The following is an 11,877-nucleotide window of genomic DNA, read 5'->3' as shown; positions in this document are numbered from 1 at the left end:
CCTGCCCCTGGCTACCCGCCCCCCCCACCCACGTACAACCCCAATTTCCCACCACCGCCCCCCCGCATGCCACCCACCCATGCAGTGCCCCCTCACCCTCCTCCAGGCTTGGGCCTGCCACCTGCTAGCTACCCGCCTCCAGCTGTGCCCCCTGGAGGGCAGCCGCCTGTGCCCCCGCCCATTCCGCCACCTGGCATGCCTCCAGTCGGGGGGCTGGGGCGGGCAGCCTGGATGAGGTAACCTGGCGCCCTTCTTTCTTCGTTTTTTAAAGAAAAGTTTTTCTAATTAACTTGAAAAGTAGTTTAAGTGGGTAAGCTGCAGAGTACCTTGTATAATGCTAGACAGTTGTAGTATGGGAAGAAATGGACCGGACCCCCGAGATGAAATTGGGGTGGTCCTCCACATCTGGGGAGTGGGGACAGCAGCTCCCAGTGGAGCCCAGGCAGAGCCGGTTGTGACCCGACTGTGCGTTTGGTCTCAACCGACGTCGTCCACGAGTCCTGCGCTGAGTTACTTTACACTAGTGAGAATGTTAACCAGCCATATTGGCTCAATAAATAGCTTCAGTAAGGAGTGAATTTCCTTCTAGAAATCAGTGCCTATTTTTCCTGGAAACTCCATTTTAAATAGTCCGGTTCCATCTGAAGTCAAACTGTTGTCATTGCTGTCATTCCATGATGTTCTCTCCCATGACACCTGTAGGTCAACTGAACCACTTTTTTGATTTAGAGATACTTACATCCTTTGCGTTAAAGTTATTTTGAAGGGGTTGACTTGCTGGATGGCTCTATTCTTTTTCCTCCAGGAAGAAGGGGAGAAGTGTACTTGGGAGTAATGTATGTTTACATCAATTTGCAAATTCCTGTACCTAGAGATATATTTTTTAAGTGTGAATGTAACAGCATACTGTGAATTCCATCTTGGTTACAAATGAGACTCCTTCAGTCAGTTACCCAAATAAAATCAGTTCTGAAATGACGCCTTTGTTTGTTACGGGCACGAGGTGGGGCTCCAAGCCTTAGCAGCCCCTGGGTTTGCAGCCCAGAAGCAGATCGCCTCCTTCCGGACCCTGGGGGCCAAGCAGCAGGCAGTGGAGGAACGCTGCCCAGGAGGCCTGGCCACCGGCCAGGCCCAGGCCCCTCCCCGGGCAGTACCCTCATGGGACAGCCTCCCACGTCCAGCGCCTGCATGGGCTTTCTTGGGAGGAAGCAGTTGAGTTTCACGCTGGTTTGGACTGTCAGTGTCCCTCCAATAGACAGGTTCCTGGGTTAGACCAGAGTTTGGATTTGAAATGCTTTGCACTTCTGGCCTATGACTAGATACAGGCCATGGAGCAGCAGTCAGCGGCCCCCGCCATCCACCCTGAGGGGCCCCATCACCCAAAACAAATGAGCACTGCGTACCCACCGCGGAGGCTTGCAAAGAGCCTTTATTTATCTAGCGCAAAGTATACACTATCACAATCTTCTCTGTTACTCCTTTTACTAAAATAGTTCAAATCAATGTTTTTACCACACTATCAAAAAGTTCTAATTTTTTTTCTCTTCCCAAATCAAAGTGGTTCAATAGAAGGTAGAAACGGGCACAGGAGTCCAGGGCTCCAGCTCTGCCCAGAGCCGGGGAGGGGGCAACCCCAGTACTCAGGCGGTCACATCCGACAGAAGGTAGATAGAGCGCGGCTGCTGCCGGCCTGGGGCCAGGGGCCAGGCGGTCCGCCCATTCCCAGAGAGCAGCACAAGTACTCCCCCACGTTATGAAAAATATACACCTCCCCCGCTCTGCACTCATGCATTTCCTTTGTTTCTTAAAAAAAAAACAAAAGTCAGTAGTATGTATTGTTTCCTCTCAAGTTTTCAAGAAAAAAAAAAAGGTCACTTTTTTCTCTTTAAACAACACTGATGTGTGGCTAATAACTTTTGGATAAAAATGTGCTCGGTGGATTCCGACTCCAGGATGGGCTTGGCCACCTGGGATGAGGCTGGAAGGGTGACATCCATCACAGTGGGAAAGGAAGCCACGGCACAGGTGTCACACGGGGCTTCGGGCGCTAGAATCAGAGTGTTTATGAAAGGACACCAGGTTCAGCAACACCCCACCACGAGCTCTCAGAGCTGAGGCTCCAGATGGGAGGGTCGCCGGTGTCACCCTCTGCACACTCCCTGCTAGTGGCAGAGCAGGGACTCACCCCGAGCTGGCCCCCGGGGACCCTCCTCCCAGCTGTGGGCTCCCGCTGCAGCTGGGCCCCAGGCCGGCGTGGGGCGCGCAGAGGCGCTGCAGGCTTTTCGACAGCTTACGTTAAAAGAGATGCCCTCACAGGTATGGTTCTGTCCTCAAAAGCCATTCCCATACAGTGCTGGCTCCGGGACACAGGCAGGGGCAGGAAGGAGACGTCGGCACCGGCTGGTGCTGCCTCCATGGCGGGCGGGAGGCTGCTTCTGGAGGGAACGCCTGACCCACTCCCCAGACGCCACCGCAGCACTAGGGGACAGGGTCACCTCCCTCTGGCAGGGAAAGGTCCCTTGGAGGCTGTTCTTCCCTGGGTCAGTTTGCAGGAGACCTGCAGTCACCAGGACACCTGACTTATTGCTTATTTTCAGTGGTGGCCAAGCCAGCCTGACCCAGACGTGACACACGGGTTGTCAGATGTGGCTCCCACCCAAGAGACCCAGACCCCCCTCGAGCTGCTCCATGGTTCTTTGGACTCCAAGACCCAGGAGGGGGCCTCTGCCCTCCAGCTGACTGCCCACCCGGGCAGAAGTCACCCAGAACATGACCAAGGATGTTCACCCAGCTCCAAGTGCACACCCCTAGTGACAGGGAACTCACCACATGACCTAGGGACCAGCTCCTTCCAGAGAGCCCATAGCTTCCTGTAAAACACCCAGGGCAAGAGGACCGTGCCCGACGCCGTCACCGGCACCCGTTCAGCACTCCTCGGGCACAGTGAGGGCCGCGGGCCTCTCCCCCGAGTGTCGACCCAAGGGTGCCGATGGCAGACAGGCGGTGGGGACGGCTCAGAGTCCCCGCTGGGGAAAGGGACGGGGCAGCCTCGTCCGTCCCCTCACCTGGTCCCCATCCCTCGCGTGAGCCTCGGACGAGGCCTGTCCGATGCCAAGCCAGCCTCTCGGGCTCTTCGCTCGCCCGCGCACAGAGCTCTAATGACCGCTGGAGTCCAGTGATGGGGGAGGAACTGCAGATGGCGGGTGGACGGGGGCTGGTTACAACAGCGGCCTGTCCCCGCCCTCCAGGCTCTGGGATCTCGTTTGTGACACGCCACTGATCACTTACCCCCTCGGGGCCTCACTGCCCTGGCACACAAACTTTAAAATTTACATGTCTCGCTTTACAGTTTATACACGATCCTTTTACACTGAAGGTCTTATCTGATCCCCAGAGCCCTGCAAGGAGGGCCTTAGGCTGCCCACTCTGCAGGGGAGGACGCTGAGGCTCAGGAAGGAAGGTGACCGTCCACCGAGAGGAGAGGCAGCAAGGCAGGGGAACTCAGCTGGGGCCTCCGCCCCTCCCAGCCCACCCACCAGCCGCCTCTCCAGCAGGAGGACCCCGTTGGCTTGCGTGCTGTGAGTGAGGACACAGGCTGACTAGAGCTGATGGCCTCGAACCTCTGAGCCCTCCTTTCCCGACCAGGGGCCCAGAGAGGCTGAGTGACTTGCTGAGGGTCACACAGGAAAATGAAAACCAGAGCCAAGCAGGGCTCCTCCCAAGGAGGGCAGAACTCCTTCACCTATGGTCACACGACTCCGTCCACAGTGATCCAAGAGGGGGCCAAGCTCTGGGGGCAACCGTTCCTGAGCAGAGGCCCGGCCACGGCCCAGTGCCACCCATGCGGAGAGAGAGGCCCAGCCCAGAGACTCCACACAGCCCATGATGCGAAGCACAGAAATGGAGGCGCCTCAGGCCCTGGGCAGGAGGGACCCCAAAGGATAGGGCACAGCCTAGGACAGGGTGAGGGGACACTGCAGAGTGTGTGGCCAGGGGTAGGGGTGTGAACTCTAAAAACAAGCAGAGCCGGCAGCGGGGAGGCTGGGCCCTGTGGCCAGAGGAAGGACCACGGGTGAGTTTCCTCGTCCACGACTCTGGGGACCCAGTGCTTATGGAGCCAGTGTTCAGGCCACAGCAGGCAGGTCAGAAGTGGTGCCCCGTGCATCAGTCCAGCTGCCAGCGGCCTCTGTCCAGCACAGGTGGCAGCCGGGGATGGAGGTCTTGATGAGGTGCCCCTCCACCAAGGCTGGGCACAGCCTGGCACGGTTCCTGGGCCGGACATCTCTGAGCAGCCTAAGCCTCTCGCCAGTGGACCCCAGAGCCCGGGCCCCAGAGCAGGAACGAGGTTGTCTAGGCCGCTCTGCTGCGCGGAATAGTCTTCCCGGTTTGCTGGTGTGTGAGAGGCGGGAAATGGAGTCGCAACCCCGGCAGCCAGGCCACAGCAGGCAGCGTCCTATGTACAATTCACCACAGAAAAAGAAGACAGTGGCTCGGCGCGAGGGCCTGCCCACGTCTGGGGACCCCAGGCAGGGCCAGTCCACGTCCACGGGGGAACGGCCCTACAAAGGCCCTTTGAACTGGTTTCCAGACAGGTGCTGCCGGATGGAGGGCTTGGAGCTGGCGGCATCTCCCAGTTTTCTCCAGACCACCTGTGGGGAGGGGCGAGCTGTGAGTGGAGGGCCCATCCCAAGCCTGCCCAGGGGCCTGTGCGCACAGACTGCCCCATCGCTCTTCAGAATCACCTGCGTCCCGAGAGCCATGGGGCCAGGAGGGGACACGGAGGCCGCGTGAGGCCCAGAGACCCTCAGAGTACCTCTTTGCACGTCCACCCTTCACAACCACACCTCCCACCCCGGGCAAGTCACATCTGGGGGCAGACTTGGCCTCACGGCTGTCCAGTGGGGCCTACAGACCCAGGAGGCGGCAGAGGAGGGGGATTCGGGACACCCCACCCCAAGCGAGGTCCAGCCCCGTGATCCACCTTCCCTGCTGGCTCCCTCACGAGTCCAAGGAGACCATGTGTATTGGCCAGGCGGGTCGGGGGATGATGCTCTGCCTCCCCAAAGACCCAGAGAAGCCCAGCTTCCAAAAGCCAAGGCAGCTAGCTCCAGGGTGGGGCATCCCGCAGAACGGAGCATTCCACCTGCACCCCCGTGAACAGCACCTGTGCGCTGGCAGCCAGCAGGGGCACCAGCATGCTGGGAGGCTGGGAGCCACACAGACATCAGGGGACAGGGGCCAAGGGTCAGGATAAATGGGGGGAGCAAGACCAGAGATCAGGGACCCTGTTCTTGGGGAGGGAAGGGGGGAGAGAAAGGAGGGGAGGGGAGAGAAAGGGAGGGGGGCGGGCGGGGGAGGAAGTCAAGCGGACAAAGAGAGGCCGGGGCTCCCGAAGCCCCGGCACCTGCTCCCAGCCCCCCAGGTCACCCCCGGCCCGGGCCCCAGGAGGCTCACGTTGCACATCTCTCGGACGATGGCCTTCTCCTTCTCACTCAGGTCCTCCTCACAGCTGTCCTGGAGCTGCCGCTCCAGGTTCTCATGTACCTCCAGGACCTGCAGGGGACAGGGACCAGGGTCAGGGGCGGAAGCCACCGGGCAGGCCTCAGGCAGGTCGCCCTGAGCCCCGGCTGCAAACGGGAGCCGTGGGGTCCCGGGACGGAGGGGTGGTGTGCAGGGAACAGGGGCATGGAGAGGCCTAAGGGCCAGGTGGTCCTTCCCCGCTTCGCGTCCTCTCCTCGCGGTACAGCGACACCGAGGGCACCGCACGAGGGGAGCAGCACCCCGTGTCAGCACCGGGGGCAGAGCTGAAGACAGGTCACGCGGGAGCAGGGAGGAGAGGTGGGGTGGGGACCCCTGGCACACGGCGGGGACTCACTCCGAGCCCAGACCCCCACCTGGGCCTCAGGGCGGCCCGGCTCACGCACGTCAGGGGTGTGTCCCGGTCACCGCCCGCACAGGCGCGAGTGTGCCGTGTCTGTGCAGCCGTACCGGGCCTCACACCCGGGGGACCGTGCGCTGCGTCCGCGGCGCGCATACACGTGAAGGGATGGGGATGCCGTGGTGGGAGACGCACCGCAGGGCGCACCCGGAGGCCCTGAGCAGGGCGCAGGAGGACAGTGGGCCTGGGAGACCTGAGCCTCGCCCCCCAACCCCCATCCCAGACCCTGGGGAGTGCCAGCCCTCCCCCCACCTCCCCCAGGCCTCAGCTTCCTTGGCCGCTACCCAGCACCCCGCGGAATGCCCCCACCACGGTGCTCCAGGCAGCCACGGCCACCCAGAGACCAAAGTCCCTGCCCTGCCGCTCAGCTGCCCCCAGGCTCAGAGAGGGCAAACGTGGGGTCCAAGGTCACAGGCTCCTGAAGTGCAGCAGGATCCGGGGGCCCCCGAGGGAGTGGCAGGGCCTGGCCCTCACCTTCATCGCGTGTACGACAGCCTCAGGCTTCTGTCCCGCAGAGCTGTAGCCGCCCGAGGGCGGCGGGGACAGCTCGGGAACCGTGCAGGCCGGGCCCTGTGGGAAGGAAGTGCATCTGAGCTCGCCCTGGCTGGCTCCCAGGTGGCAGCCACAGGTGTGCCAGCAGCTGGGAGAGGGCACTGCGTCTGCGGGGCCAGGGCCCAGGCGGGAGGAAATGGGGGTGGAGGTGACAGGGGAGAGGAGGCTGGGCGTGAGGCCGGGGAGCAGCATCGGGACTCCCCACACACATCCCGCAGGCTCCTCTAAACAGCCCACAGGGAAGGTCTGCTGTCTGTTTTGCCGGTCACCCGGGAAGATGCGAAGGACCTGGGCTCCAGCCCCGGGCAGCCTGCCTCCTAAGGCCCCTCTCCCTCCCCGGCCTCCACCCCCCAGGGCATTCCTGGGGCTTCCAGCCCTGACCCTCCCAGTTCTGTCCGGCCACCCAGGAACAGTGCCACCTCGTTCTGCCAACACCCTAATTGGGAACCATGTGCCCACCAGCCACATCAGCCTGAGGGGCGGGGAGGCAGGCCGGGAGAGGAAGGGATCCACTCCCTGGCCCTCTGCCCGCCCATGTCGGAAGCCGAGTGTCTGTCTGCCCGGCTTCTCCCCGGCTGGCCAGCTCCTTCTGGCCAGGTGTCCATGGGGCAGAAGGCAGGGCTTTTGGCTGGGGCTGCAGTGGGGACCCCGGCCCCAGAGCAAGGTCAAGAAGGGATCAGGGCCGCACAGAAGGAGCCCACGCACAAGGAGGCCGGTGGAACCCCGGGGCGGCAGGAGCCGGGAGGTCAGGAGACGCTGGGAGGGGACCTGAGGGGAACCGGCAGATGCTGGAAGGCAGAGATTAAACACCAAGAACACCCCAGGGAGTGCGTGAAGGGGAGGAGACCCTGGCGTCCCTGGGCACCCCTCCTGTCTCTGAGTCTTGGTTTCCTTCTCCGTCGGTGGCCCCCGATGACCCCTCCAGAGACCAGGCCAACTCAGTGAGCTCAGCTGATGAGGCCATCGCCCTGGGACCCTGCCCAGCCAGGCCACGCTGTGCGGGGACCCTCGGGGCCTGGAATCTTCCACCACCAGCAGCCACCCTCTGCCTTCTCCCCACCTGCCTGCGTGGCCCGGACCTGCTCCCAGGGCCTCGCAGGCTCGCCCTGCTCTTGGCTCCAGGCAGAGGCCAGACCCCACAGCCTTGATGTCTGGCAGAGCTGGGCCTTGGCAGGGTTCTCCAGGCAGGCCCGACCCACTCTGCACCTCTGTTTCCTTGTCTGCACGACCGCTAGGGTCCCTGTGTCCCAGGCTGTAAGGAGAGCCTGGGATGCTGTTTCCCTAACTCTGGCCCAGGCTGCCCGGTCTCTGGTTCCCGGACGGGTGTGTCATGCGGGGGAAACCAAAGCGGCTTCTGGGAGACTGATGGGGGGCGGGTCACACACACATAGGTGCGCACCCTGAGGCAGAAGGCTGCCCTCCCCACTAAAGGCCAGCAGGGGGCGAGCGCACACAAGTACAGCCCAGGAAGGCGCCCGGCCCTGGGCTCCTCTGGCTTCAGGTCCTGTCTGCGCCTGGGGCTCCCTGACCGCCCCGCACTGTAAGGGGGCCAATTCTGAAGCAAAGACCAGGAGTGGCCAGAACAGGCCGTGCAATCCAACCTCTTCCTGGGCCACCCCACCAAGAGGACGGCAGGTGCTAATGAGAGCATAGCCGCGGCTTCCTGCAACTGAAGCCACCACCGGACAGCGGTCAGGACTGCGAACTTTAGAGCATTTCCCAAACCCAGCTCACCCCTGCAGGCCTGCCATGGTGGGAGGACCACAGCCTGGAAAGCCCGGTGATGCCTCCCCCCGACTTCCTAAGAGCCTACTCGGAGCAGAGCAGCCCACGGAGTGCCGATTGCAACCCTCTGCACAGACGCTGTCTTTCTGTGCTCCCACTTTACAGATGAGTAAGGGGAGGCTGCACGACTTGCCAAGGCCACAGAGCTAGTAAAACCAGGGGGCCGAGCCTCCACCCCGGGTCTGTGGGACTCCAGCGCTGGAGCCAAAAGCGGGGAGGTGCTCCCAAGAGCACTGAACACAGGCGTCCACACACGTGCCCGTGCAGGGGTGTTCAGAGAAGCACGAATCACAACAGGCAGAAGATGGAAACAAACCAATGCACAGCAACTGATGAACGACACACAAGATGTGGGGTACCCACACAACTGTTGGACATACAATTCTGTCCAAATTTATGTGGACAATAAAATTTGACAATAAAAAGCAATGAAGGTCTGACACATGCTACAATGTGGGTGAATCTCAGAAACGCGGTGCTAAGTGAAAGAAGCCAGTCACAGAGAATGGCATATTTTATGATTCCGGTTTATATGAAATATCCAGAAAAGGCAAATGTGGAGAGGCAGAAAGTAGATTAGTGGTTGCCAAGGGGCTGGGGGCGGGGGGTTGTGGGGAGGGATTGCTAAGGAGCACGGGGTTTCTTTCCAGGGTGATGAAAATGTTCTGCTGTGATGACTGCACAAATCTGTGAAGATTCCAAAATCCACTGAAATGGACACTTAAAAATAGTCAACTGACCAAAAAAAAGTAGGGAAGCCAGTTTACCAGAGGGAGCTGTCAAAAGCCTCCTCCTCTCAGACCCTGATGGGTACAACCTCTGTTGCTCACTCCACTGACAGGCAGTGGGTGGGAGAAGTGGGTAGGGATGGGGTCGGGGAGGGTGGGGATATCCAGCCAGGCAGGGAGGAGGTGTCCCTACCCCACAGGGTCACCTGCTTCACCCCGGGATTCTCTGACATGTGGACATGCAGGTAGCCTTACAGAAGATGTGCCCACACCTAGCTGTGGAAGAGACGAGGCCCCCAGCAGCATCAGAGCACAGGGGGTCCCCCCATACAAACCTCCTCTCCCTGTGGACCCACGGGCCCTCCAGGGCCCAGCAAGGGATCAGCGCCCTATAAACACCCCAAGGGGCCTGGCCTCTGAGGTTTCACCTCAGCTCCGGCCCCTCTACTGCCTCCTCAGCAGCCTTTGTGGCTGCCCCTCCCACAAGACACCATCACCCTCTCCGTCTGCCCCGGGAACCTACCCGCAGCCTCGTGCTGCACGCTGGCCCCTGGCTCCAAGCCCAGCTTGGCCTGGTGCTGGCACGCACTAGCCATGCGACCCTGGAAACCGTCCCATCCCACCCCACCCCACCCCACCCGGTGGGCCTCAGCTTCCTTCCCTCCAAAGTGGATGAAAACCCATGGCATGCAGGCAGCCTAAAGAAGGCACAGGGAGCCCCTCCTAAGGCCTCCTCCAGGAAGCCTTCCGGAAGACTCATGCCCTCCGCTAGCACTGCCGAGGCCTCAGGGGCTCAGCCTCGGGGAGTGAGCTCCCTCTGCTCCCATCTGCACGTCCTAGGAGCCAGCCAGGCTTGCACAGCACTTTACAGTTTGCAGCTCACCAAGAAGGCTTCAATGCCCAGTCCCGTTAGCTGTTAGGATTCCCAGAGTCAATCAGAATGAACAGGGCAGAGGGTATGAAGGGCTGGGGGAGCCACTCCTGTGGGGGCAATGCAATGCTGGGCTTTTCAGAGCCCTTCATCATGGAGCCTCATCCAGCCACGGGGCTCCTGGATAAATATTTGGATTATCTGTCATCAGCAGGCTTTGCTGCCTGCACAGCGTCAGCAGCTACATTCCTGGAGAAGGTGCGAGGGCCTCAGAAGAGAAACAGCAGAGCGCTCGGCCAGCAGCCAGCGGCAGCATCAGCCTGCTCCTGCCGGTGCAGAGGCCCAGGGAGGAACCCTGGGGCTGCCCTTGCTGGCTGGCATGGAAGGGAGACAGCTGGGCTGGGACCCTGGGGGAGAGTCCAGGCCCACCTTGCAAGTGATCTCAGGCCAGCTCGGTTTCTCATCTGTTCCGTGGGGACTTCTCACCAAGTCCCTGCCTTGCTGCAGGGCTTCTGTGTGTGGAGAGCGCCCAGCACGGCCCTGCACGTAGCAGATGCTCAATAAAACATCTACAGAGCTCACGCGAACGCGTGCTTCTTGGGAGGTAGGTTTTGCACATTCACAGATTTGTGCAGTCATCCAACAGAACGTTTCCATCACCTCCTCCCGCCTCCTGCCAGCCCCTGGCAACCACTAATGTACTTTCTGCTTCTGTAGATCTACGTATTCTGAATACAAGAATACATCCCTCGGTCACAGAGGGATGACGGGCACATTCACCCGCAGGGAGCAGTGCTGAGCCGGGCATGCACATCCCAGGGAGCTGGCCGCACGCTGCCCTCCCTGTCCCACCCAGGGCAGGTCAGAGCCCAGGCGAGAAGCCAGGATCACCTTGGAGGCGCCCTGGTGATAACAGAAGCCCACGGTCATAAACTTGAGCTCCTCCCCCACCTCCGTTATAAAGTCTGGGGTAGTCGCCCTCACGTACACACAGGGCAGCCACTCCCTGCTGTGTCTGAGGAGTGACAGAGGCGGACGAGTCGCACAGAGAGACGGCGGCTGGGCCTCGTGGCCTCTGCCCCAGCCTGCACGGCTGCCAACGGTATCCCAAGTTGGGCCTCCACCTCTCACCACCACGCCGGGCCCTTACAAGGTTCTAAGGGTCGAGGGTGGAGGGGCAAGGGTCGGGAGCCCAGGCGCCGTCCTGGGAGGGCGGAGGAATGAAGAAGCCCACTCTGGACCTGAGCTCAAGCCTTGCCCTGGAAGCAGCTCGGGCAGAAGCTGAGGATCCCAATCCCAGCTCAGCCGTGGACCATCCTCGTGCCCTGGGCAGGTCACCAGCCGGTCTAAGCCTCACCCCTCCACTTCCGGAGGTGGGCGGTCCACATGGGAACAGTGGGGCTCTTGGAGGAGGGACACTTACATTCTGCAGGGCATCCTGGTAGGAGGGCGGCAGGCTGCAGAGCTGGGACTCCGAGTGGTACGGAGAGAAGCCTTTCCGCAGTGTCCGGAACTCTCCGGAGCCTGCCTGCTGCATGAGAGAGAAGGGGAGAGGGGTTAGACGTGAGGGGCGAGGGGCTGGGCTGAGGGGGCCAAGGATGCTCCCATCAGGTCCTCGGACCGCTGGGCTCCCTCCGTGGGTTCCCTCTGCTCTGTTCCTCACACCTGCCTGGAGGCCCGGCCTGTGCACCCTCCCTCCGCACCGCCCCCCATTTTATCTGTCCTCACTGCCACTGTCATCAGTAGCAGTTGACATCCATCTCCCCGTTCAAGTGTCAGAGCCACGAGGCCAGGGGCTTCATTTTGCTCCCTGCTGTGTATTTTATAAACGTTTGTTGAATGGCTGAATAAGCAGGTGAGTGAATGGGGGCGTGGCTCGCCCCGCCGACCCCGCCCGCCCTGTTCCTCTGCTCCAGCATCCTGCACTCGGGGCCTGGAGGACGGCCTCTGCAGCCCCTGGGGCCCACGTCCTCGGGGAAGTCCTCCCGCCTCCACCGGGCCGG

General features: G+C 61.4%; 2 protein-coding genes across 2 annotated transcripts in view; one reads left to right on the top strand and one right to left on the bottom strand.

The window, feature by feature from the left end:
• Positions 1-240, top strand: part of CCNK (cyclin K) — a 14,644-nt gene extending 14,404 nt beyond the window's left edge. The window contains exon 11 of the mRNA XM_007455661.1: positions 7-240. Coding sequence (XP_007455723.1) covers positions 7-240 — 234 coding nt within the window. The remainder of the gene's footprint in view (positions 1-6) is intronic.
• A 4,319-nt stretch (positions 241-4,559) lies between these two features.
• CCDC85C (coiled-coil domain containing 85C) overlaps positions 4,560-11,877 on the bottom strand; it is an 81,360-nt gene continuing 74,042 nt past the window's right edge. The window contains exons 3-6 of the mRNA XM_007455646.1: positions 11,298-11,405; positions 6,413-6,508; positions 5,455-5,553; positions 4,560-4,649 (exon numbers count right to left, since the gene is read on the bottom strand). Coding sequence (XP_007455708.1) covers positions 4,560-4,649; positions 5,455-5,553; positions 6,413-6,508; positions 11,298-11,405 — 393 coding nt within the window. The remainder of the gene's footprint in view (positions 4,650-5,454; positions 5,554-6,412; positions 6,509-11,297; positions 11,406-11,877) is intronic.

Source organism: Lipotes vexillifer, unplaced genomic scaffold, assembly GCF_000442215.2.
Source record: "Lipotes vexillifer unplaced genomic scaffold, Lipotes_vexillifer_v1.1 scaffold584, whole genome shotgun sequence".
Taxonomy (NCBI): Eukaryota; Metazoa; Chordata; class Mammalia; order Artiodactyla; family Lipotidae; genus Lipotes; species Lipotes vexillifer.
This window is presented reverse-complemented; position numbering and strand designations above follow the sequence as displayed.